The sequence below is a fragment of the Trachypithecus francoisi genome, unplaced genomic scaffold (assembly GCF_009764315.1).
Source record: "Trachypithecus francoisi isolate TF-2019V2 unplaced genomic scaffold, Tfra_2.0 Lachesis_group5, whole genome shotgun sequence".
NCBI classification, from domain to species: domain Eukaryota; kingdom Metazoa; phylum Chordata; class Mammalia; order Primates; family Cercopithecidae; genus Trachypithecus; species Trachypithecus francoisi.
This window is the reverse complement of record NW_022681470.1, coordinates 141961473-141986808: the sequence shown is the minus strand read 5'-3', so window position 1 is coordinate 141986808 and position 25336 is coordinate 141961473. Positions and strand designations below refer to the sequence as shown.

The 25336-nt window shown below is 51.7% G+C and overlaps 1 protein-coding gene across 2 annotated transcripts; it reads right to left on the bottom strand.

Moving 5' to 3' along the window:
- Positions 1 to 16968: 16968 nt before the first annotated feature.
- On the bottom strand, positions 16969 to 20187 carry CLEC4G (C-type lectin domain family 4 member G). Of its 2 annotated transcripts, XM_033198157.1 has the most exons (9): positions 20066 to 20187; positions 19680 to 19790; positions 19285 to 19338; positions 19032 to 19094; positions 18763 to 18867; positions 18359 to 18448; positions 18027 to 18175; positions 17831 to 17946; positions 16969 to 17516 (listed from the first exon to the last, which is right to left on the bottom strand). In XM_033198157.1, the coding sequence occupies exons 1-9, from the start codon at positions 20118 to 20120 to the stop codon at positions 17378 to 17380; spliced, it is 882 nt and encodes a 293-aa protein (XP_033054048.1). In that variant the 5' UTR covers positions 20121 to 20187; the 3' UTR covers positions 16969 to 17377. The 2 variants fall into 2 exon arrangements, with proteins under 2 accessions (XP_033054048.1, XP_033054049.1); XM_033198158.1 differs by lacking the exon at positions 19032 to 19094 and having other exon boundaries at positions 16971 to 17516.
- Positions 20188 to 25336: the final 5149 nt, after the last annotated feature.

Sequence of the window (25336 nt, the reverse complement as noted above, 5' to 3'; positions counted from 1 at the left end):
ATCACAGAACCCCCACACCTGGGACAGGGCCTGGCGCTGTGTCCCAACAGGATGGAGCCTGGCGACCCTGACCCTAACCCCATCCCAACACAGCCCTGGGCTCCCCTACCTGTTTAACCTCTCCTGGGGTTACGAAGGGGAGAAGGAAAGGGTGCAGGGGTGGGGAGGAAGGGCGGTAGGTGTGTCAAATCCAGGGGGGCTTCCAGGAGGAGGTGTGTTCAAAGCTGGGTTTCTCCCGCACTGCACTGTTGAATTTGGGGCTGATGATTCCTCGTTGGGATGCTGTCCTGTGCATTGTTGGATGTCTAGAAGCATCTCTGGCCACCAGTCGCCTATAGAGTCACCGTGGTTGAGAAGCGCTGCTTTGAAAACATGATTCCTAGATCACACTTTGTTTTGTTTTCATTGTGGCAAAATATATATAACATAAAAGTTACCTTCGTAGCCATTTTTAAGTGCACCATTCAGCAGCATGAAACACATGAACACTGTTGTGCAACCATTACCACCATCCATCTCTGGAACTTTCTCATCTTCCCAAACTGAAACTGTGTTCCCAAGAGACACTCACTCCCTATTTACCCAATTCCAGCCCCCACGACAGCTCCCCTTAGGGTCTTCACACCCACCAGACCCTCATGACAGCCTCCTTTAGGGTCTCCCTGAAACCCCTCCTCTGTGTCTTCCCTGAATGGCAACCACCTGCCCATGTCTTCTCTCTGCCTACAACCATCCATGGCTCCCTTCTGCCCATGGCCCAAAACTGCAGCTCCCCCATGCCCTGGAGTTCAAGAGTCCTGTCTGCTCAGGCCTGGCAGCTGGTCTCTCCAGCCACACCCATGCCTCTTCCTCCGAGACTCCACAGAGTGCCTGAACTTCACACAATTCTGAAACACCAGGCTCTCTCCAAGCCTTCGCACGGGCAGCTCCCTGCCTAAAGTGCTGAGCCAACCCGCAGCACCAGTTTGCATGGAAGCCTCCCTGACACCCATCCCAGACCCGCCCGTAGTCCTATGGCCCCCTCTTTTCCCAGCCTTGAGCTCTTGCACTGGATGGGCCCCTCCTGAGACTAGGGGCTCCCCAGAGGCAGGACCTATGCCCCACTCCTAGAAGGGCCAGGAGGGCGGCCCTGAGTCACGGTCACATGCACCCCTCTCCCTCTGCTTCCTGACCCCCACTCAGGCAGAGAGCCAGTCAACAGGAAGAGGAAAGGGGTGTGTGGGATGAGAAGAGCCTGGATTGCACTTTCGTCTTCCGGGAACCTCGGGATCCGGAGCCCAAACCCAGGCTGCTTTTTTTTTGGTGTGGATTGCAGCAGTGGAGCAGGGAGAGCTTGGGGGGACTGGTATGTGTGGCTGGGAGTCCTCAGGCTAAGAGGGGACACAGAGATGGGCTTGTCCACACCCTTCCCTCCAGAGGGCCCCCCAGAACTCCAGGAGGGGGGTCCTGGACCACTCATTGCCTCCCTGCCCCCTCCCCTCAAGGCCCCAGGATGCTTCCGGGAACCAGAGAGCTGAGCCAGCAGGTCCTGAGACTTCCGAGAGCAGCCCAGGCCCAGCCTGGGATATTTGGGGATTTCTCTCCAAGAACGCCCTCAGAGACCCTGAAATCCTGGACTCCAGGCTCCACCCTCACAGACTCAGGCCTTCACCTTCCTGGAGACCCAGGAAGCCAGGCCCCCAGACCCCACCCTCAGGGACCCAGGCCCCCTAGACCCTTAGGGATTCAGGAAGCCAAGTCCCCGGACTCCACTCTCAGGGACCCAGGCTTAGTCTCTTAAGGACCCAGGAAGCCAGGCCCCCAGACCCCACCCTCAGGGACCCAGGCTCAGCCCCCTGAGGATCCAGGAAACCAGGCCCCCAAAGCCCATCTTCAGGAACCCAAGTCCCCAGCCCTTTAGGGACCCAGGAAACCAGGCCCCCAGACTCCTACTTAGGGACCCAGGCCCAGTCACTTAAGAACCCAGGAAGTCAGGTCTCCAGACCCCATCCTCAGAGACCTAGGCCCCCTAATCCCTTAGGTACCCAGGAAGCCAGGCCCCCAGACCCCACCCTCAGGGACCCAGGCTTAGTCTCTTAAGGACCCAGGAAGCCAGGTCCCAGACCCCATCCTCAGGGACCCAGGCTCAGCCCCCTGAGGATCTAGGAAGCCAGGTCCCCAAATCCCATCTTCAGGAACCCAAGTCCCCAGCCCTTTAGGAACCCAGGATGGCAGGCTCCCAGACCCTATCCTCAGGGACCTAGGTACCCTCAGCCCCCTAGGGACCCAGGAAACCAGGCCCTCAGACTCCCCCATTAGGGGCCCAGGCCCAGTCACTTAAGGACCCAGGAAGTCAGGTCCCCAGACCCCAACCTTAGGAACCCAAGTCTCCCTAGCCCCTTAAGGACCCAGGAAGTCAGGCCCCCAGACCCCACCCTCAGGGATCCAGGCTTAGTCCCTTAAAGACCCAGGAAGCCAGGTCCCCAGACCCCATTCTCAGGGACTCAGGCCCCCCAGCCCCTTAGGGATTGCCTCAGGAAGTCAGGCCCTCACTCTCAGGGACTGAGACCCAGCTACTTAGGGACCCAGGAAACCAGATCCCCAAGCCCCACCCTCAGAGACTCAGGCCCCCTACCCCTTAGAGATTCAGGAAACCAAGCCCCCAGACCCCACCTCAGGGACTCAGGCTAAGCCCCGTAAGGATCAGGAAGACAGGCCCCCAAACCCCATCTTCAGGAACTCAAATCCCCAGCCCTTCAGGAACCCAGGAGGTTAGGACTCCAACCTCTCAATCCCTGAGACACCCAGGCCTCCAGCCCTATAGGGACTTAGGAAGCCAAGCCCCCAGACCCCACCCTCAGAGACCCAGGCTTAGTCTTTTTTTTTTGAGACGGAGTCTCGCTCTGTCACCCAGGCTGGAGTGCAGTGGCGCGATCTCAGCTCACTGCACCCTCTACCTCCCAGGTTCAAGTGATTCTCCTGCCTTAGCCTCCTGAGTAGCTGGGATTACAGGCACCTGCCACCACACCCAGCTAAGTTTTGTATTTTTAGTAGAAATGGGGTTTCACCATGTTGGCCAGGCTGGTCTTGAACTCCTGACCTCAGTTGAACCACCCACCTCGACCTCCCAAAGTGCTGGGATTACAGGTGTGAGTGAGGCTTAGTCTCTTAAAGACCCAGGAAGTGGCCGGGCCAGGTGGCTCATGCCTGTAATCCCAGGACTTTGGGAGGCCGAAGCGGGCGGATCACAAGGTCAGGAGATGGAGACCACAGTGAAACCCCGTCTCTACTAAACATACAAAAAATTAGCCAGGCGCTGTGGTGGGCGCCTGTAGTCCCAGCTACTTGGGAGGCTGAGGCAGGAGAGCAGCGTGAACCCGGGAGGTGGAGCTTGCAGAGAGCCGAGATCGCACCACTGCACTCCAGCCTGGGGGACAGAGCGAGACTCCATCTCAAAACAAAAAAAACAAAAAAAAAAAGACCCAGGAAGCCAGGCCCCCAGACCTCATCCTCAGGGACCCAGGCTCCCAGACCCCTAGGGACTTCGGTGTGGGATCGTGTATTTTTCTCCTCCGTCCCTGCTGTTCTCATGCAGGTTTCTGGGTCTGCCAAGACAGTGGCAGGTGCTGCCTCTTTGCTGGACGCACCTGGTCACTGCCCCCACTGTGTAACCCCTGATGTGGGTGATTAAAGGCCATGGGTTCCCAGCCCAGCTGTACCCCTTTACCTGCTGTGTGACTTAATCCTCTCTGGGCCCCAGTTTTCTCATCTGTAAAGTGGGAATAACCACAGATCTCTCACATAGGTTGCTGTGTGCATAAAGCCTTCGGCCCAATGCCAGAGATCGGGAGGCTCTAAAAATGGGAGCATTTTTAGTGCAATTTCCTGAAATCATCTCTCCTATAATTAAGAAGCTCCCAACCTGGCAGCCAGCAAGGTCCTGTGTGGCTGACACCTTCTCCTCTCCATTGTCCTCTCTGTATGCCCCTCCAGTGACAATGACCCGCCTTTCTGTTTTATTTTTGGAGAGATGGTCTCGCTCTGTTGCCCAGGCTGGAGTGCAGTGGTATGATCACGGCTCACTGCATCCTTGACCTCCTGGACTCAGGCGATCCTCCCACCTCAGTCTCCCAAGTAGCTTGGACCACAGGCACATGCCACCTGTCCAGCTAATTTTAAAATTATTTTGTAGGCCGGGCACAGTGGCTCATACCTGTAATCCCAGCACTTTGGGAGGCCGAGGTGGGCGGATCATGAGGTCAGGAGATCAAGACAATCCTGGCCAACATGGTGAAACCCCATCTCTACTAAAAATACAAAAATTAGCTGGGCGTGGTGGTGACATGTGCCTGTAATCCCAGCTACTCGGGAGGCTGAGGCAGGAGAATCACTTGAACCCAGGAGGCGGAGCTAGCAGTGAGCGGAGATCACGCCACTGCACTCCTGGCAACAGAACAAGATCTCTGTCTCAATAAAAAAAAAATAAATAAAATAAATAAAATAAATTTTATAGAAACGAGGGTCTCACCATGTTGCCCAGGCTGGTCCCCAGCTACTGGCCTTAAAGCAATCCTACTGCCTCGGCTTCCCAAAGCATTGGGATTACAGGCATAAGCCACCATGTCCCGCTCTTCCATCCTCTTCACAGCCAGAAGCACAGCCTCTTCCAGTCTCTCTCTGACTCTCATCCTCCTGCCTCCTCTTGTAAGGACTCTGTGATGACATTGGGCCACCTGGATAATCCGGGGTGATCTCCCATCTCAAGACCCTTGCGGTAATTCCATCTGCAGAGCCCCGTTTGCCATATAAGGTGACCTACTCACCGGTTCCAGGGATTAGAGTGTGACTATCTTTGGGCAGCTGTCATTCAGCTGACCACTATACCCTAGGAGACAGATGTTGTTGTTGTTATTATTATTATTATTTATTTTTGAGGGGAGTCTCGCTCTATTGCCCAGGCTGGAGTGCAGTGGCGTGATCTCGGCTCACTGCAGCCTCCGTGTCCCAGGTTCAAGCGATTCTCGTGCCTCAGCCTTCACAGTAGCTGGGACTACAAGTGTGCACCACCATGCCCAGCTAATTTTTGCATATTTTTTGGTAAAGATGGGGTTTCCCTATGTTGGTCAGGCTGGTCTCGAACTCCTGGTGTCAAATAATCCATCCACTTTGGCCTCCCAAAATGCTGGGGTTACAGGAGTGAGCCACCGCGCCCAGCCCAAACTCTGGGCTTTCTGTTGGCGTCCGCTACATTCATCCTTTTGAGCTGTGTCTGGCTCGGCACACAGGAAAGGTAAGAATCCTCCCGGGGGTTTGGGGACAGGCCTGACAGGGAGACTCTGCCCCCGCTTCTTTGGAGAGCCCCCTGGGGACTTCCCCACACTCCCCAGCCTTCCTAGGAAGAAGCCCTCGGGATCTGAGGGGGTTTCCTGGGATCGGGGGAGAGGCGTGTGAGGTTGATAAGAACAGACTACTCTGTCTCAAAGTCACATCTTTGGAAAGTGGGATCACATAGGGCTGCTCTGTCCAGGAAACCCTAACTGGGCTCCAAGCTCACCAGCAATTTGCTGACTGAGAGAGTTGCCCTGTGGTCACTCAGGGGGCTATTGGTGGGGACACCCCCTAAAAAGAATCAGGGAGTGGCTGGAAGCTGCACTTTTCTGCCACCATGCCCTGCTTTCCAGCACAAACCCCCTTTGGTCTCTCCAGGGCAGACCCTACTTTCTCTCCCTGTACCCCACTCCCCAGGCTGGAAATGCAACGGAGGGGACATTGCTTTTCCAAAATTGTTCACGTCAAACCTCACCACGTGGGCACACCCTCTCTGTCTGTTCTCACCACCTCTTCCTCTCTGCCAGACTGGGCCCCAGGAGGGCAGCAACCATGACCCAAACCCCAACATTTCACTATGACAATTTTCTTTTCCTTCCCTTCCTTCCTTCCTTTCTTTTCTTTCTTTCTCTCTCTTTCCCTGCCTCCTTTCTTTCCTCCCTCCCTCCTTCCTTCCTTCCTTCCTTCTCTCTCTCTTTCTTTCTTTCTTTTCTTTCTTTTCTTTCTTTCTTCTTTCTTTCTTTCTTCTTTCTTTTTCTTTCTTTCTTTCTTTTCTTTTTCCCCTTTCTTTCTTTTCCTTCCTTCCTTCCTTCCTCCTTCCTTCCTCCTTCCTTCCTCCCTCCCTCCTCCCTCCCTTCCATCTTTCTTTTTCTTTTCTTCATCAGAGTCTGCTGTGTTGCCCAGGCTGAAGTGCAATGGCACAATCTTGGCTCACTGTAGCTTCCACCTCTTGGGTTTAAGTAATTCTCCTGCGTCAACCTCCCGAGTAGCTAGGATTACAGGCATGCAACACCACGCCCAGCTAATTTTTGTATTTTTTCGTAGAGATGTGGTTTTGCCATGTTGGCCAGGCTGGTCTCGAACTCCTGACCTCAGGTGGTCCACCCGTCTTGGCCTCCCAAAGTGCTGGTATTGCAGGCGTGAGCCACCACAGCTGGCCAAGTTTTTCTCTTTTTTTTTTTCTAATTAAATTTATTTTTATATTTTTGGCCAGGAATGGTGGCTCACATCTGTAATCTCAGTGCTTTGGGAGTCCGAGGCAGGAGGATGACTTGAGGCCGGGTGTTCAAGACCAGCCTGGGCAACATAGCAAGACCCCCCCCATCTCTAAAAAAAAAAAATAGCTAAGCATGGTGGTGTATGCCTGTAGTTCCAACTACTAGGAAGGCTAAGGTAGGAGGATCACTTGAGCCCAGGAGGTCAAGGCTGCAGTGAGTTATGATTGCACCACTGCATTCCAGCCTGGATGACAGAGTGAAACTCTATCTCAGAAAAAAATTTTTAAAAATATTTGTATTTTTAGGACTAAGTTTCTGTCTGGTGGGACAGGACAGATGGGGTACACATAAGAAGGCCCTTTCTTTTTTTTTTTTTTTAGAGACAGAGTTTTACTCTGTCACCCAGGCTGGAGTGCAGTGGCACCATCATAGCTCAGTGCAGCCTCCCAACTCCTGGGCTCAAGGGGTCCTCCCACCTCAGCATCCTCAGTACCTGGGACTATAGGCATGTGCCACCACATCCAGCTAATTAGAAACACTTTTTTTTTTTTTTTTTTTTTGAGGTGGCGTCTCACTCTGTTACCAGGCAGGAGTGCAGTGGCACGATCTCGGCTCACTGCAACCTCTGCCTCCTGGGTTCAAGCCATTCTCCGGCCTCAGCCTCCCAAGTAGCTGGGACTACAGGCACAGGCCACCAGGCCCAGCTAATTTTTTGTATTTTTAGTAGAGACGGGGTTTCACCATGTTGGCCAGGATGGTCTTGATCTCTTGACCTCGTGATCTGCCTGCTTCACCCTCCCAAAGTGCTGGTATTACAGGTGTGAGCCACCACACCTGGCCTTGTTGTTGTAGAGACAGAATCTCGCTATGTTGTCTAGGTTGGTCTCCAACTCTTAGCTTCAAGGGGTCCTCACACCTCACACTTTAATCCCTCCTAAAGTCATGGGATTACACGCGTGAGCAACCACGGGCTAATTTTTGTGTTTTTAATAGAGACTGGGTTTTTGTTTTGTTTTGTTTTGTTTTGAGACGGAGTCTCTCTCTGTCGCCCAGGCTGGAGTGCAGTGGCCGGATCTCAGCTCACTGCAAGCTCCGCCTCCCGGGTTTATGCCATTCTCCTGCCTCAGCCTCCCGAGTAGCTGGGACTACAGGCGCCCGCCACCTCGCCCGGCTAGTTTTTTGTATTTTTTTTAGTAGAGACGGGGTTTCACTGTGTTAGCCAGGATGGTCTCGATCTCTGGACCTCGTGATCCGCCCGTCTCGGCCTCCCAAAGTGCTGGGATGACAGGCTTGAGCCACCGCGCCTGGCCAGCTATTTTTAAGCACACAGCTCAGTAGTGTTAAGTATATTCACGTTGTTGCGCAACCAATCTCTGGAATTGTTTCATCTTATAAAACTGAAAAAAAAAACTCAACAAAAACTGAAACTTTACCGATTGAACAACTCCCCATTGCCCCTGCCCCAGCCCCTGGCACCCCCCATTTGACTTTTTGTATCTGTGAGTGTGGTGGCTCTAGGGACCTCCTACGAGTGGAATAATGTGTAATCATACCATATTTGTCTTTTTGTGGCTGGCTTATTTCACTTAGCATAATCGCCTGTGTCCACATTTCCTTCCTTTTTTTTTTTTTTTTTTGAGAAGGAGTCTCGCTCTGTCACCCAGGCTGGGGTGCGGTGGCACAGTCTCTGCTCACTGCAACCTCCACCTCCCAGGTTCAAGCAGTTCTCCTGCCTCAGCCTCCCAAGTAGCTGGGACTACAGGTGTGCACCACCACACCCAGCTAATTTTTGTATTTTCAGTAGAGACAGGGTTTCACCATGTTGCCCAGGCTTGTCTTGAACTCCTGACCTCAAATGATCCACCAGCCTCAGCCTCCCAAAGTTCTGGAATTACAGGTGTGAGCCACCACACCTGGCCCAGAATTTCCTTCCTTTTCAGGGCTGAATTGTATTCTATCGTATGGATGGAGCACATTCCACTTATCCATTCATCTGTTTATGGACACCTAGGTTGTTTTAATCTTTTTTTTTTTTTTTAGACAGAGTCTTGCTCTGTCACCCAGGCTGGAGTGCAGTGCTGTGATCTTGGCTCACTGCAACCTCCACCTCCTGGGTTCAAGCGATTCTCCTGCCTCAGCCTCCTGAGTAGCTGAGATTACAGGTACCCACCACCATGCCCAGCTAAGTTTTATATTTTTATTAGAGACAGGGTTTCACCATGTTGACCAGGCTGGTCTCGAACTCCTGACCTCTGGTGATCTGCCCACCTCGGCCTCCCAAAGTGCTGGGATTACAGGCATGAGCCACTGTGCCCAGCCTATTTTTAAAGTAGAGATGAGGTCTTGGTATGTTGCCCTAGGCTGATCTCAAACTACCGGATTCAAGTGATCTTCCCACCTCTGCCTCCCAAAGTGCTGGGGTTGTTTACGGAAATACCAGGGGTTTGGTCTAGGTCCTGCTGTTCACCACACAGCCAGCCAATCCCTGAGGCAAGGATTATTGCCAAACAAGAAGGCTTTAGGCTTTAATTGGATGCTGCAACCAAGGAGATGGGAGCTCAGTCTCAAATCCATCTCTCTGGCTGATTAAAATTAGGGGTTTATAGAACAGGGGAGAAATAGAACAATATGTGGTAAAACAGGAAGGCAGGAGGGGTCAGGAAGCAATCGTGATGAATGAGCAGCCTGGTGTCTCGTCGTCTGCATGTGATGGTCTGCTGAGTTTCAACTCTGATGATTTTTGAGAGCCTGGGGGTCCTTTCCTGAAAAGGAACTCAGATAAAACAAAATGTTTTTGTTTGTTGATTTGAGACAGAGTTTCACTCTTGTTGCCCAGGATGGAGCACAGTGGCACGACCTTGGCTCACTGCAACCTCCCCGTCCCCGGTTCAAGCGACTCTCCTGCCTCAGCCTCCTGAGTACCTGGGATTACAGGCACCCACCACCATGCCCGGCTAATTTTTCACATTTTTAGTAGAGATGGGGTTTTGCCAAGTTGACCAGATTGGTCTCGAACTCCTGAGCTCAGGCGATTCATCCACCTCAGCCTTCTAAAGTGCTGAGATTGCAGGCATGAGCCACTGTGCCCAGCCAGATAAAACAAATGTTAAATTTCAAGCTTTAAGACCACAGGGTCAATTTCTATGTTTATTGAAAAGAACTGTCTATGGCAGCAGTCCGAAATATTTTGGGCGCCAGGGACCGGTTTTGTAGAAGACAGTTTTTCTTTTTCTTTTTTTTTTAGAGTTTTGCTCTGTTGCCCAGGCTGGAATACAGTGGCACAATCTCGGCTCAATGCAACCTCCACCTCCCCGGTTCAAGCCATTCTCCCACCTGAGCCTCCCGAATAGCTGGGACTACAGGCACGCACCACCACGCCCAGTTAATGTTTGTATTTTTAGTAGAGACGGCGTTTCGCCATGTTGGCTGGGCTGGTGTCAAACTCCTGACCTCAGGTGATCCGCCCACCTCAGCCTCCCAAAGTGCTGAGATTACAGGCATGAGCCATCGCACCCAGCCGACAAGTTTTCCACAGAGTGGGTTGGGGGATGGTTTCAAGATGCTTCAACTGTGTTACATTTATTGTGTACTTTATTTCTATAATTATTACATTGTAATATGTAATTAAATAATTATGCAACTCTGCATAATGCAGAATCAGTGGGAGCTCTGAGCTTGTTTTCCCGCAACTAAGACGGTCCCATCTGGGGGTGATGGGGAACAGTGACTGATCATCAGGCATTCGATTCTCCTACGACTAGATCCCTCAATGTGCAGTTCACAATAGGGTTCATGCTCCTTTGAGAACCTAATGCCGTTGTTGATCTGACAGGAGGCAGAGGTCAGGTGGTAATGTGAGCTAAGGGGAGCGGCTCTAAACACAGATGAGGCTTTGCTTGCTCACCTGCTGCTAACCTCCTGCTGTGTGTCCTGGCTCCTAACAGGGCACAGATCAGTACCAGTGTGTGTCCTGGGGGGTGAGGACCCCTGTTCTGTAGGACTGCTGGGTGGGTTTCAGGATGACAGGTGCACACCACTGCACTCAGCCTCTCTTCCTTCTGCCTCAGCCACAGCTGGCACTTACTCAGCTCCGTCCTCAGGAGAGATGCTGAAACCTCTTGTGCCTGCTTGTGCTGCTGTTGTACATTGTCACGACAGCCTGGCAGGGGCTCCCCATTGAGGCTGTCAGTCAGACTTGAAGTCCATCTGTTGTTCTTTTAAAAAAAAATTTTTTTTTAGACGGAGTTTCACTCTGTTACCCAGGCTGGAATGCAGTGGCATGATCTCGGCTCACCGCAACCTCTGCCTCCTGGGATCAAGCGATTCTCCTGCCTCAGCCTCTTGAGTAGCTGGGATTGCAGGCACCCACCACCATACCTGGCTAATTATTTTTGTATTTTTAGTAGAGATGGGGTTTCACCATGTTAGCCAGGCTGATCTCGAACTCTAGACCTCAGGTGATCCACCCACCATAGCCTCCCAAAGTGCCGGGATTATAGGTGTGAGCCACCGCACCTGGCCATGAAGGCCAACTGTCATTCTGTCTCTGTTGTTCTTCAATTGGTCCAGAGTCTCCACCTCATTGTCAGTAAGTTTGATTAGAATCTGTCTGCCTCTTCAAGACCATCAGTTAACCTAGCTCATCAAGGAGTTAGACCTCTAGGTAAGTATCTCACTGCTGTCCCACCTGGGAGTCTATCTCAGCTGACTCTGTCCTGTGCGGTGATGCTATGATGATTAACACCTGGTATCAACTTGACCGGATGGGGGGATGCCTGGATGGCTGGTGAAGCATTGCTTCTGGGTTTGTCTGTGAGGGTGTTACCAGAGAAGGCTGATATTTGAGTCTGTGGACTGGGAGAGGAAGACCCACCCTCAATGTGAGTGGGCACCATCCTGTCAGCTGCCAGCATGGCTAGAATAAAGCAGGTAGAAGAAGGTGGGAGAAGCTGGCTTGCTCTTTGAGTCGGCTTCCTCTCTCTTCCCCTGCTGTGCCAATCACTTGGCTTCCTCTCCTCCTACCCTTGGACATCAGGCTCTAGGTTCTCTGGCCTTTGAACTCTGGGACTTGCACCAGTGGCCTCCCAGGGGTTCTCGGGCCTTTGGCTGCAGACTGAAGGTTGCACTGTTTCCTTCCATGGTTTTTGAGGCTTTTGGATTTGGACTGAGCCACGCTACCGCCTTCTCTCTTTCCCAGGCTTGCGGACGGCCTACTATGGGACTTCGCCTTGTAATTGTGTGAGTTAATTCTCCCGAATAAACTCCCTTTACTATTGTGTTAGGCTGTTCTTTTTTTTTTTTTTCTTCCCCAAGACGGTGTCTCTTCTATCGCCTAGGCTGGAGTGTAGTGGTGCAATCTCGGCTCACTGCAAACTCCGCCTCCCAGGTTCAAGTGATTCTCCTGCCTCAGCCTCCCAAGTAGCTGGGATTACAGGCACCTGCCACCATACCTGGCTAATTTTCGTATTTTTAGTAGAGATGGGGTTTTACCATATTGGCCAGGCTGGTCTGGAACTCCTGACCTCAAGTGATCTGCCCGCCTCGGTCTCCCAAAGTGCTGGGATTACAGGCGTGAGCCACCACCCCCAGCTGTTAGGCCATTCTTGCATTGCTATAAAGAGATACCTGAGACTGGGTAATTTATAAGAAAAGAGGTTTAATTGGCTCATGGTTCTGCAGGCTGTACAGGAAGCATAGCAGAGGTATCTGCTTCTGGAGGGGCCTCAGGAAGCTTCCAATCGTGGCAGAAGACAAAGGGCAAGCAGGTGTCTCACATGGCGAAAGCAGAAGCGAGAGAGAGCATGGCAGGGGAGGTATCACACACTTTTGAACAACCAGATTTTGCATGAACTTCGAGTGAGAGCTCATTTATCACCAAGAGGATGGCCCAAGCCATTCACAAAGAATCTGCCCCTAGGATCCAAAACACTTCCCACCAGCCCCCACCTCCAACACCAGGGATCACATTTCAACATGAGATTTGGGTGGGGGGGGGGGAATATCCCAACAATCTCTCGCTCTGTCTCACACACACACACACACATACATATATCCTATCAGTTCAGTCCTTCTGGAGAACCCTGGCTAATACAGATTTGTGAAGTCCCTCAATATACCCTGTCCTAATCCCTGGATCCTGTGATGTCACCTTATACGGCAAAAGACACTTAGCAGATGTGATGATGGATTTCAAGATGGGAAGAGCTTGTGTGGTAAAGAATTTGTCCCCCATTCCTGCTAGGAAGCATCTAAGCCCTTGGAATTTTCCAAGTGCTGTGAGTCTTTATTATTCATCAGGGCCCTGGACCACACTTGGCTTTATATGAAGGGGTGGCTTAGGATGGGGGCGGGTCATGCCAGAAACATCAACCATGAGGGTTGGAATTTGCAGTCACTCGACCGAAAGGGGAACTGGAGATAAAGTTCAATCACACGGCCAATGATTCAGTCAATCCTGTCTATGTGATGAGACCCCACTAAAAACTCCCAAGGCTTTGTGAGATGGCTCATGCCTGTAATCCCAGCAGTTTGGGAGGCCTAGGCGGGAGGATCGCTTGAGCTCAGGAGCACGAGACCAACCTGGACAATATGGTGAAACCCCGTCTCTACAAAAAATACAAACATTAGCTAGACAGGGTGGTGGCATGTGCCTGTAGTTCCAGCTACTCGAGAGGCTGAGAGGTGGGAGGATCACTTGAACCCAGGAGGTTGAGGCTGCAGTGAGCTATGTGTGCCACTCCACTCTAGCCTGGGCAACAGGGCAAGACCTGGTCTCAAAACAAACAAACACACAAAACACTGAAGCGGTAATTGGATCAATCCTGCCTACATACTGAAACCCCAATAAAAACTCAGGACACTGAGCTCAGTGGAGCTTCCTGGCTGGTGAACCCATCACCCTGGGAGTGGGGAAGGTATAGAGAGAGTGATGTGTACTGATGTTATGGGGAAGGACACAGGAGCTCTGTGTTTGGGACCTTCCAAGACCTCACCCTACATATCTCCTCATTTGGCAGGTCCTGATTTGTATCTTGTTAAGAAAACTGAAATCAGGGACAGGCGTAGTGGCTCATGCCTGTAATCCCAGCACTTTGGGAGGCTGAGGCGGGTGGATCACCAGGTCAAGAGATTGAGACTATGCTAGCTAACATGGTGACACCCCGTCTCTACTGAAAACACAAAAATTAGCCAGGCGTGGTGATGGTGTGTGCCTGTAGTCCCAGCTACTTGGGAGGCTGAGGCAGAATTGCTTGAACCCGGGAGGCGGAGGTTGCAGTGAGTTGAGATCGCACCATTGCCCTCCAGCCTGGGCAAAAGAGCGAGACTCTGTCTCAAAAAAAAAAAAAAAAAAGAAAGAAAAAAGAAAACTGAAATCGTAAGTATAGCATCTTCCTAAGTTCTGGGTGTCATTCTATTGAATTATGGAACCTGAAGGGGTCATGAGAATTTGTAGGCAATTTATCAGAAATGTGGGTGGCTGGGGATCCCCAGACTTGTAGCTGGTATCTGAAATGAGAGCAGTCTTGGTACGGACTGTGTCCTTAACCTGTGGGTGGAGTCTGCACTATCTGGGTGAATAGTGGCAGAACTGCATTTAGAATTACAGGAGGTCAGGAGTGGTGGCTCATGTCTGTAATCCCAGCACTTCGGGAGGCCAAGATAGGCGAATCACTTGAGCTCAGGAGTTTGAGACCAGCCTGGGCAGCATAGTGAGACCACTTCTCTACAAAAAATTTTTTTAAAAAAATTAGCCAGGCATGGTGGCACACGCCTGTAGTCCCAGCTACTTGGGAGGCTGAGGCAGGAGGATTGCTTGAGCCTGGAGGACTGCTGGGAAGTCAAGGCTGGGAAGTCAAGGCTGCTGTGAGCTGTGTTCATGCTACTGCACTCCAGCCCAGGTGACAAAGTGAGATCCTGCCTCATAAAGAAAAAAAAAAAAAAAAAAACCACAGGAGATCATCCTGGATTATCGGGTCGGTCCCTAAATGCAATCCTAAGTGTTCATATAAGAAGGCAGCAAGACCAGCCTGGGCTGCATAGTAAGACCCCGTCTCTACAAAAAAACTAACAAATTAGTTGGGTGTGGTGGTGCATGCCTGTAATCCCAGCTACTTGGGAGGCTGAAGTGGAAGGATTTCTTGAGCCCAGGAGGTCAAGGCTGCAGTGAGCTATGATCGTGCCATTGCACTCCAGCCTGGGTAACAGAGCGAGACCCTGTCTCCAAAAAAAGGTGGTTGTGAGGGGGATGCATAGAGAGATTTGATACAGAAGAAGTCATTGTCATGGCTGAAGGTAGATGCTACCCTACTGCCTTTGAAGATGGAAGAAGGGTCCAGGAATCAAGAAAGATGAGGACAACAGCTCTAGAAGCTGGAAGAGGTAAAGAAACATTTTCCTTTTGATATGGTTTGGCTGTGTCCCCCTCCCCAAATCTCACTTTGAATTGCAATAATCCCCATGGATCAAGGGTGGGGCCAGGTGGAGATAATTGAATCATGGGGGCAGTTTTCCCCATACTGTTCTTGTGGTGGTGTATAAGTCTCTCGAGATCTGATGGTTTTATTTTTAATTTTTTTTGAGATGGAGTCTTGTTCTTTTGCCTAGGCTAGAGAGCAATGGCATGATCTTTCGCTCACTGCAATCTCTGCCTCCTAGGTTCAAGCAGTTCTCCTGTTTCAGCCTCCCGAGTAGCTGGGATTACAGGTGCTGCCACCACGCCCAGGTAATTTCTGTATTTTTAGTAGAAATGGGGTTTCATCATATTGGCCAGGCTGGTCTCTTGGCCAGGCTGGTCTCAAACTCCTGACTTCGTGATCCGCCTGCCTTGGCCTCCCAAAGTGCTGGGATTACAAGTGTGAGCCACCGCACCTGGCCTCAAGCTCTGATTTCATAAATGAGAGTTCCCCTGCACAAGTTCTCTTGCTCGCCGCCATGTAAGACATGCCTCTGCTTGTCCTTTCTTTTCCACCATGATTGTGAGGCCTCCTCAGCCACGTGGAACTGCAAGTCCATTAAGCCTCTTTCCTTTATAACTTACCCAGCGTCACGTACGTCTTTATTAGCAGCATGAGAATGGATTAATACATCCTTAGACCTTGGTTTTTGCCCAGCAAAATCCATTACAGTAGTGGTGGGAAACAAACAGCTGTGTCTGGAAGTTCAGCAGCCTGGCCCTCAGTCCAGTAGGCAAGTCAATAGGCTCCTGGACTTGCCCAGTGCCTGCTCCAGACTGCAGGTATAGAGCGATCAGAGGATAGAGGGGTTGACAGGTTACAGTGGAAGATTTCCACCTGGCCAGGGAATGTGATGGTGTTCCTTCTATTTCCTGCTCAGCTGATGCTGTTATACACTCCGGTAGCCTGGGGGCTCCCAGCAGCCTGTAATTCTAGACTCAGTTCCACACAGAACTAAAAGCTGCCAACCTGTCACTCCCCTGTTGAACCTGTCTCCATGGGAAATTCTTGGAGAGCCCCTAACTCTCCGAGATGGAAGCAAGAAACTGGGAGTGTAGGGTGAATTCAGATCAAAAGTCCCTGGTTGAGAAAGCCAGGTTCTATGCAACATACACCCCTGTGTGAATTCAGCTATCTGTGTACCTTCCAACCTCCCAGGCTTCCTTTTTTTTTTTGAGACATGGTCTCACTGCATTGCCCAGAATGGAGTACAGTGACTTTATCAACCAGCGTGATCATAGCTCACTGCAGTCTCGAACTCCTAGGCTTAAGCGATTCTCCCACCTCAGCCTCCTGAGTAACTGGGACTACAAGCATGCACCACCACGCCCACTCTCCAAGCCTTTTTCTTCCTGGGACTTCTGCCTCCAAAGTCCTACCTTCCCAGCTTCATCTACTCAAATGCCATTGTCCCTTGGAAAATCCACCTTCTCTGGAATGCATTTCCTGACTGACCCATCCAATAGTCGTAGACCCTAGATGCATGGAGCAGAAGGAACCTGCTCGTCCCATCAGGGTACCCTGTCCCCCACCTGCCTCAAGGGCTTGTCTCAGGATGCCCATAATCTCCACAATGAGGTGACAGTCTTCCCAAAATGGGTGCCACCACTGCAGTATCTCAGGACGGTCCCTCTCCCCAAAGACAAAAATGGCCCCTCCAAATGCACAGGTGTCCTCTCCACACATTCCTCCATTAAATTACTGGTCACTTTGTTCCTGTGCCCAGCTAGACCAGAATGCAGAGGTCCCAAGGGAAAGAATTGCATCTGACCCATTTCTGTGTCCCCAGTACCCTCTGAGCCAAGCCCCATGCCACGGACTGAGGAAGTAATGGTGTAGAGTGGGAAACTGCCCCTACCTTCAAGACCTCCCAGCCCAGTGCAAGTTACCCACCAAAGGTCAAGAGGTCACTGAGAGAGTCCAGGGGTCACTCGTGGGGATTAAACTAGGACATCTGGGATAAAGCATAGAAGATCTCGCTAGAACCAGGATCCTGGATTCATTTCTCAGATATTTATTGATGCTTCCTCAAGCTGCAAAAACAGCTCCTAGTTTGGTGGAAAATGCGAGAAAACCAAACAGTTCCAGTCCTCAGTCACCTAACCTTGGTTAGAGAGAGAAGTAGAGTCATATCAGGGAGACTCAGGAGCAGGGATTTTGGAGCAAGTGGAGGTTAGGTTGGGTCTGCGTGAGTGGAGTTGGGATGAGGTTGGCATGGAGGTCCCAGAGCCCAGGCATTGGACTGGACAGAGCTATGTTGGGCCGAGTGTTTCTGAGACCCAGTAGTGCTGGATGAGGAAGAAAAAACTCTTTGGTGATCAGCTCCAGGAGCCAGGAAGGTGAGAAGCCCCCAGGATACCACTTGCTGCAATGGGCGTGGCTCCGGGGTGCTGGGCGGGGTCAGCAGTTGTGCCTTTTCTCACAGATCCAGCCGTCCTTCTCGCTGTCACATGGTGCGTCGTTCCATAGCCCCGTGCGCAGCATCATGACACAGTCCTCGCGCCCCCGAGCATCATTGGGCTCTCCCCGGTTCCAGTGGCTGCAGTGGTTGAGTGGGGATGTTGCTGGGAATCTAGACGGAGGATGAACGCGGGGTCCCGCCTTCCTTTCCACGCTGTAGCCTATTTATTGCTTGGGTCTACTCTAGACACCCCAGCTGTCTAACCTGAGCGTACACCTGGTATATAACTTTTTAACGCCCAGAATTTAACCTGAGGACAGTTCCTGGGGTCCAGCCTGCCCATGCCTAAGCGTGGAGCCCCAGCCAAGGGGTCTCTGAAATCTAGCCAAAGCATGTCCTCTAGAGTCTAACCTGTCTCCCTCCCCAGGTCTCACCAGGAGCCCTTCTCTCACCTGAAGCTGAGAGAGACTCCATCCACCCACTGGTAGCCCTGAATCTTGCCCAGATGGCGCACAGCCCTCAGGCCCAGCCAGTAACCACGGCCACCTGTGTTCCGAGTCAGGAAGCCCTAGAAAGGAGGGGACGTCTGAGCCTGCAGTCTGCCCCGCCCCGCCCCACCGCCTGACCACGCCTCCTCCCTCTGCGCACCTGCTCTTCCAGGCCCCCAACGATCACCAGGTGAGCGCTGGCATTCGCGCAGTGACCCTGCGCCGCCGCCCACGTGGTCTTTGGCACAGAGAAAAAGTAGCAGGAGCCCTCGAAGGACAGCCACGACGTGGGGCACGGCTCGCAGGAGTCTGCGTGGTGGCGAGGGTCAGAGAGGTCGAGTGTTTCCAGGGGGAACGCACCGAGAGGATGCAGCGGGTAGGGGTTCGGCCCCGCAGGCTCAGGGGTGGAGACACAGAACCAGGCCAAGGTCCAAGAGAGGCAGGGTCCACTTAGACCCTCACAGCCCGCCTCCCGCCCCTCGTGTTGCTCACTATTATGGAGCCTCACGGCCTCCAGCGCCCGGAACAGCTCAGTGCGGACGTCCTCACGGTTCCTGCTGGCTTCCGCCAAGCCCTGGGTCACTGCGGGGTCAACGGAGCGGAGATTATGGCTGGGGTCAGGGTCAGGACCAGAGTCATGACTAGCTAAAGGTCAGGACCCCTGTCCGTGGTCATTGTGCCCTCGGTGCCAGCATCCAGGATGGCACAGGGTCAAGGGCGGTTACAACTGGGCGGGGTCCGGGTGTGGCCGATGCTGGGAGTCGCAGTCAAGGTCAGAGTGCAGCTTCAGGGTCAGGACAGGGTGCATGATCGGGGTCAGGGGTCAGCACTCAGGACAGGGTCGTGGTCCGGGGACACGGCCAGGACTTAGGGCTGGGGTCGCGTCGGGCACTCACCGCGCTCACGCAGTTCCCGCAGGGCGCTCTCCTGCTCCATCAGCTTCGCCTGCGCCTCCCCAAGCTCCGCGCGCGTGGTCTGCAGCTGCGCCTGCGTCCCGGAGCCTGGGAGTAGCCGGGTGAGAGGCCCGAGGGTGGCGAGGATGGGGCGGGACTTCGGAGACCAGCCTGCTCCGCCCCACCCGCCGCAGGCCTCGCCCCCGGCCCCCCTCCCATCCCGGCCACAAGACCCCGCCCCTGCGCCCACAGCCTCAGCGGCGCCCCCTCACAGCAGCTGCGGCAGACTCCGACGTCCTCCTTCAGGGCACCCAGCGCTGCCGTCTGCTTGGAGGCTGGAACGACCCCCGCCCCAAAACGCATGCCCCCCCGGGTCACTTGGGAGAACTCAGGGTCCCCCTTCCCCACCCTGGGGCCAGCCTCAGGGACCATAGAGTCCCCACGCACCCGAGACTCCATCTCCGGGGTCTCAGACGCTCCCGCCCCGCATGTCCCGGGGGCCCAGGCGCCTGGCTCGGCACTCACCGTTTGTCCTCAGCAGGTCCTGGCCGTCGAGTAGCGCCGCGCGCTCCGTGGAGGCTGCGGAGAGAGGCTCCTGCAGGCGAGGCCAGGGACTCGGAAATCCTCCCCTCGCCCGGGGGGTACGGGGTCCCCCGATTCGGGACCACAGAGCGGGCGGGCAGGCATACAGCGCACACGATGTGCACACACGCCGATGGGGGACAAACGCGCGGGGACTCGCACACATAAGAGCACGCCATGCGCATACGCGTGAGTGCAGACGGCCCGAAGATGTGCACACACTCTGCTCACACTCAGATGCGAGCAGGACGCCAGGGTGCAGCTGGTGCGCACTGCAATGGGGGTTTTGTGTCCCCAGGGGGGCCGGACGCAACCCCTCCCCATCGAGAGTCACTCACCCTTGGACAATAGGATACTCAGAATCACAGCCCACAGGACTGTGGCGACCAGGACAGCCAGGGCCAAGAAGAGGGGTCTCCGGCTCCAGTGCACCCGGTGTCCCCAGTGCCCTGGCAGAATAAGGACAGCATGCTGGGTCCCCCAGGACTGAGCCCTGGAGGCCTGGGTTCCTCCCAGGAAGCTGAGATTCAGAGAAGTTAAGTAACTGTGTGCATGGCCACACAGCTTCTAAGTGGCAGAGTTAAAATTGGACCCTGGTCCAACTGGCTCTGTGGCCTGTGGTGTCTCTTCTGCACCCACGACCCTGGCCTGTATTGGCTCTTCCCTCCCCTCCCCCATCAAACCCCAGACACGGGCAGGGATGAGGCAGTCTGGTTGCTCATACCTCCGGGGACATCCTCAGAGCTGCCGCCCCACTTGCTGTACCTGGTGGTGTCCATGGCGGTGCAGGCACCCAGGCCCTGGCAGAGATATAAATTTCACCTCCGTCCTCACTGGACCTACCCACTCCCTTCCTTCCTTCCCATTTTCTTGGCCTTAATTCCTGGCAATCAGAATCCATAGACCAATCACAGGATTGGGCCCTTTCTTTTTTTTTTTTTTTTTTTTTTTTTTGAGACGGAGTCTCGCTCTGTCGCCCAGGCTGGAGTGCAGTGGCCAGATCTCAGCTCACTGCAAGCTCCGCCTCCCGGGTTTACGCCATTCTCCTGCCTCAGCCTCCCGAGTAGCTGGACTACAGGCGCCCACCACCTCGCCCAGCTAGTTTTTTTTTTTTTTTTTTAGTAGAGACGGGGTTTCACCATGTTAGCCAGGATGGTCTCGATCTTCTGACCTCGTGATCCGCCCGTCTCGGCCTCCCAAAGTGCTGGGATGACAGGCTTGAGCCACCGCGCCCGGCCAGGATTGGGCCCTTTCTAGGCTGGGCTGGGCTGGGCTGGAATGAGGAGGGACGGTTCCAGCCTCCCTGTCCTGGCCGCTGCAGCTCCATCCCCAGGCTGGTGTTGGAGGCTTCTCTTTGGAGCTAGGTCCCCATCTCTTATGGGCCTGGGGCTGGGTTTTATCTCGAGAGGGACCCACTGAGCCTGACCAAATTGGCTCCTGAGAAAGCCCCCTCAGGCGTAGCCCCCCAGGCCAGTTCAGGTCCCGCCTCAACTCCCCTGCAGGTGCCTGCAGAGGCTGGGTTTGAACCTGACCTTGATCCAGTCCCTCTGGACCAGAAGGGAACAAACAGGTTTGTTACAGAGGTAGCTGGCTGAGCTGCAGGACTCTAGCACTGTGTGGGTTCTAGGTAGTTTCTAGAAGCCTTAGTTTTCCCCTCTGTGTAAAGGAGATAGATATGGACCTCTCTCACAAAGATGCTATGATAAAGAAATGGGACAGTCTCACTGGCTCACGCCTGTAACCCCAGCACTTTGGGAGGCCAACGTGGAAGGATCACTGAGCCCAGGAGTTCCAGACCAGCCCGGGCAACATAACAAGATCCTCATTTCTACAAAAAAAAAAAAATATATATATATATATATGAGAAAAAGAAAATTGAAAACATAGAAAAAAGAAAGAAAATGAGGTTATACCTGTCTACCTAGGACCATCTCAGGCACATCAAAAACGCTCAATGTTCGTGAAGTTCATGCATTCTTCCAACAAACATTGAGCGCCTGCCATATGTTAGGCATTGATCTTGGAACTGGGGCCATGTCAGAGAATAAAATAAGCAAATTCCCCTCTTCTTGGAGCTAACATTCTAGGAGAAGTGTGGGGAGACAGACTCCATACTCAACATAATAAACATCATTGAAAACATAAGTTGTATAACATAGTAGTTCTCAGCTGGGGGCAATTATGCCCACCAGGGGACATTTGGCTATGGCTGGAGGCACTTTTGGTTGTCACAGAATGTGTGTGTGTGTGTGTGTGGTGTGTGTGTGTGTGTGTGTGTGTGTGTACGTGTGTGCTCCAGGCATCTAGTGGCTAGAGGCCAGGGGATGCTGCCCAAGTCCTACAATGCCCAGGACATCCCTCATAGCAAAGAATGATCTGACTCCTAATATCCATAGTGCAAAAGGTGGGAACCCTAGTATACTATATTCAAAAGTCATAAATGCTATGAGAAAAAAATGAAGGGAAGAAAAAGTTCAGTAAGATAAGTGCTTGGCAGGACTGGGATGGGCACTAAGCAGTGGGCAGTGGCTAGGGTGGCCGGGGCCAACCTCACTGACAAGGTGAAATGTTGAGCACTTAATGGAATATTCCAGTCCCTCTTGTAGATATGTAAACACACTCCATCTTCTTGAGCCTCTCAAAAACCCTTATCCATGGGTAACCATCCGAATGTGTTCTGGGGAAAGGATTTACATGGAAGTGATTGGTCAGCCCTTATTGAGGAGATAGAATTAGTTCATTTGGGAAATTGGAGGAGGTTTTCTGGAAGAGACAGCATGAGATGTGTGGCTTCGAGGACATGTGTACTGTGGACCGAGAAAGGAAGGACACAGGCACAGGGCACAGCCAAGGCAAAGGCAAGGGGGCAGGAAAGTGGGGCTCTGCTGGATACACCTGTGGCTGAAGCTGCCTTGGTGAGCTGGGGCGGAGCTGTCCAGCTTAGCGAGGAAGCCAGAAGGTTGCCCATCAATGTCCTGTGCCCACACCTTGCTGCAGGGTAACTGAGAGGGGAAGAAAGGTCCTAGAAGGAGGCAGCAGACCTCTAACCTCTATCCCTGGCCCAGGACAAGGAAGGGAGGCCTGTTTCTCAGGTGGGTGGGGAACATGTAACAAGGGAATTTGAAGACAATATGATGAGTCTGGGAAGTACAAGAGACTGTGAGAACCACTGGAGACACTGGCTGAGCCTAGAGGACTTCCTGAAGGAGGTGATGCCTGGGGAAGGAGTCAGAATTATTCCAGAGGAGATGGATACATTAAGAACGGTCCCAACATGGTATCAGCACATGCAAAGATCGGGAGAGTAAGGGAACAGGACTTGTTGGAGAAGCTGAGACTAATTCAGGGGCAATCATCTGGGGCTAGGGTGTCAGCTGTGGTCACATCATACAAGGACCTGAATAGCAGGGACAAGAGGTTTGGGTGAATGTGGGAAGAAGGTAAAAGTCACAGGATTCAGCTGCATGGCCATGACCACTCTGGTTTCCATTCTCTGCAGAGATGAGAGGATTGCTGTAACCAGGGAAGCCAGCCCACAGCAAAGGGCATGTAGTGTATTAGTTGTCGCTCTGAAGTCTGGCTTTGCTTTTATTTTTTATTATAAAGTATGCAAAGAGGTATGGGTATGCAGGAAAAAATGAAAACGCTTATGCCTTCCACTCGGCTTTATCAAGTTTTGACATCTTCACATATTTCAGATCTTCTTAAAAATCATCACATAACAAATAACATAACGTAACAAATAACATCACATAACAAATAACATCATCACATAACAAATCATAGCAAACAGAGTGGAGGTCTCTTGTACCCCACCCTCCTCTTATTCCCCTCCCCAAGGCCACTGCCCTCCCAAACTTGGTGTTTATCCTATTTTAAAATGCTTTAATTACCCATCTTTCCATGGTGAATATATTGGGCTGTTTTGCACATCTGGGAGCTTTATTAAAATGTCATCACATGGTCTATATCCTTCCGGAACTTGTTTTTGTCCTCTCCACATTACAATTATGAGATATGTCTATTCAACACTCATTTTCCATTTAAAATGAAGATAAGCACACACACACAAAAAATGCTTAGTTAACAGAGAACAGGATAAAGCTTCCTTAATTTGAGAAGTGGCAATTTCCAGGATCCTACAGAAATGTCTTGCTTAATAGTGAAACATGAGACCATTTTTGGTAAGACCCAGAACAAATTTAAAATGTCCACTGTGTAGTAGGTTGAACAGTGTGGTGGCTTACACCTGTAATCCCAGCACTAGGCTGGAGAAGCACTTGAGGCCAGGAGTTGGAGACCAACCTGAACAACACAGGAAGACCCCCATCTCTAAAAAAAAAAAAAAAATTTAGCTGGTGCGATGACACATGCTTGTAGTGCCAGCTTCTCAGGAAGCTGAGGTAGGGCAATCTCATGTCACTATGCTCCAGCCTGGGCAACAGAGCGAGATCCTCTTTTTTTTTTTTTTTGAGACAGGGTCTCACTGTGTTTGCCCAGTGGCAGAATCACAGCTCACTGCAGCCTTGACCTCCTGGGTTCAAGTGATCCTCTTGCCTGAGCCTCCCAAGTAGCTGGGACTGCAGGGGAGCACCACCATGCCTAGTTTCTTTCTTTCTTTCTTTCTTTCTTTCTTTCTTTCTTTCTTTTCTCTTTCTTTCTTCTTTCTTCTTTCTTTCTTTCTTCTTTCTTTCTTTCTCTTCTTTCTTTCTTTCTTTCTTTCTTTTCTCTTTCTTTCTTTTTTTTTCTTTCTTTCTTTCTCTCTCTCTTTCTTTCTCCTTCTTTCTTTCTCTCCTTCCTTCCTTCCTTCTCTCTATCTCTCTCTCTCTCTTTCTTTTTTTTTTCTTTTTTTTTTTTTTGACAGAGTTTTGCTCTTCTTGCCCAGGCTGGAGTACAATGGTGCAATCTTGGCTCACTGCAACCTGCGCCTCCTGGGTTCAAGCAACTCTCCTGCCTCAGCCTCCCGAGTAGCTGGGGTTACAGGCACATGCCACCACTCCTGGCTAATTTTTTGAATTTAGTAGAGATGGAGTTTCACCATGTTGGCCAGGCTGGTCTCGAACTCCTGATCTCAGGTGATCCACCCACCTTGGCCTCCCAAAGTGCTGGAATGTGAGCCACGGCACCCAGCCAGTTTTTCTATTTTTTGTACAGTTTTGAGCTCACTTTGCTGCCCAGACTGGTCTCGAACTCCTGGCCTCAAAGAGATCCTCCCACCTCTGCTTCCCAATGTGCTGGAATTATAGGCGTGAGCTGCCTCACGCAGCCCCTATCTCTTAAAAACAAAACAAAGCAAAATGAGAGGAGAGAGATACAGAGGGAAGATGATGTGAAGAGGGAGGAAGGGAGAAAATCATGACAACAGAAACAGAGATTCCAGCAAAGGGTCTACAAGCCAAGGAACACCAAAGGTTGTCGGCAACCACCAGAATCTAGAGAGACGCAGGGAAGGATTCTCCCCTACACGATTCAGAGTGAACACGGCCCTGCTGACATCCTGAGTTCAGACTTTTGGCCTCCAGGACTGTGAGAGAATACCTTTGTGTTGTTCAAAGTCCCCACTTTGTGCCAGTTTGTTATGGCAGCCCTACCTCACTGATTCTGGCTGGATAAGGGGTAATTTCTGTGAACCTGCCGAAACGCCTTACTCAATAGTGAAATGTGAGAAGCATATTTAGTAAAATCAAGAACACGATAAAGATGTCCCTCTTGCTATGTTGTCAATGCAATAAGAAAATATAAAGAATTAAGACCTGTAAACACTGGAAAGGATGAGTCAAAGCTGACAATATTTGGAAGTCGCGATCTTGTATCTAGGCAGTTCTAGGGACTTCTGGACTAATTAAAGATCTCAGCAAGGTTATTCTTTAAAAGGAGCAGCTTTCTTAGGTTGCAGCAGTGAGTATTTGCAAATACAGAAGGAAAGAAAACGTTCTTCACAATACAAAGAAGATTTGATTTACTTATTTATTTTAGAAACCTTGGTCTTGCTATG

Bases quoted from the DNA above. Each gene is read 5' to 3' on its own strand.
- CLEC4G (XM_033198157.1), bottom strand. From the start codon at position 20,120: ATGGACACCACCAGGTACAGCAAGTGGGGCGGCAGCTCTGAGGATGTC. The intron at 18,868-19,031 runs GTGAGGGGGCGC...GGCTACTCCCAG, and splicing joins CGGAGTCTGCCGCAGCTGCT to GCTCCGGGACGCAGGCGCAG. The intron at 17,517-17,830 runs GTGAGAGAAGGG...CAACCACTGCAG, and splicing joins GGAGTCTCTCTCAGCTTCAG to CCACTGGAACCGGGGAGAGC.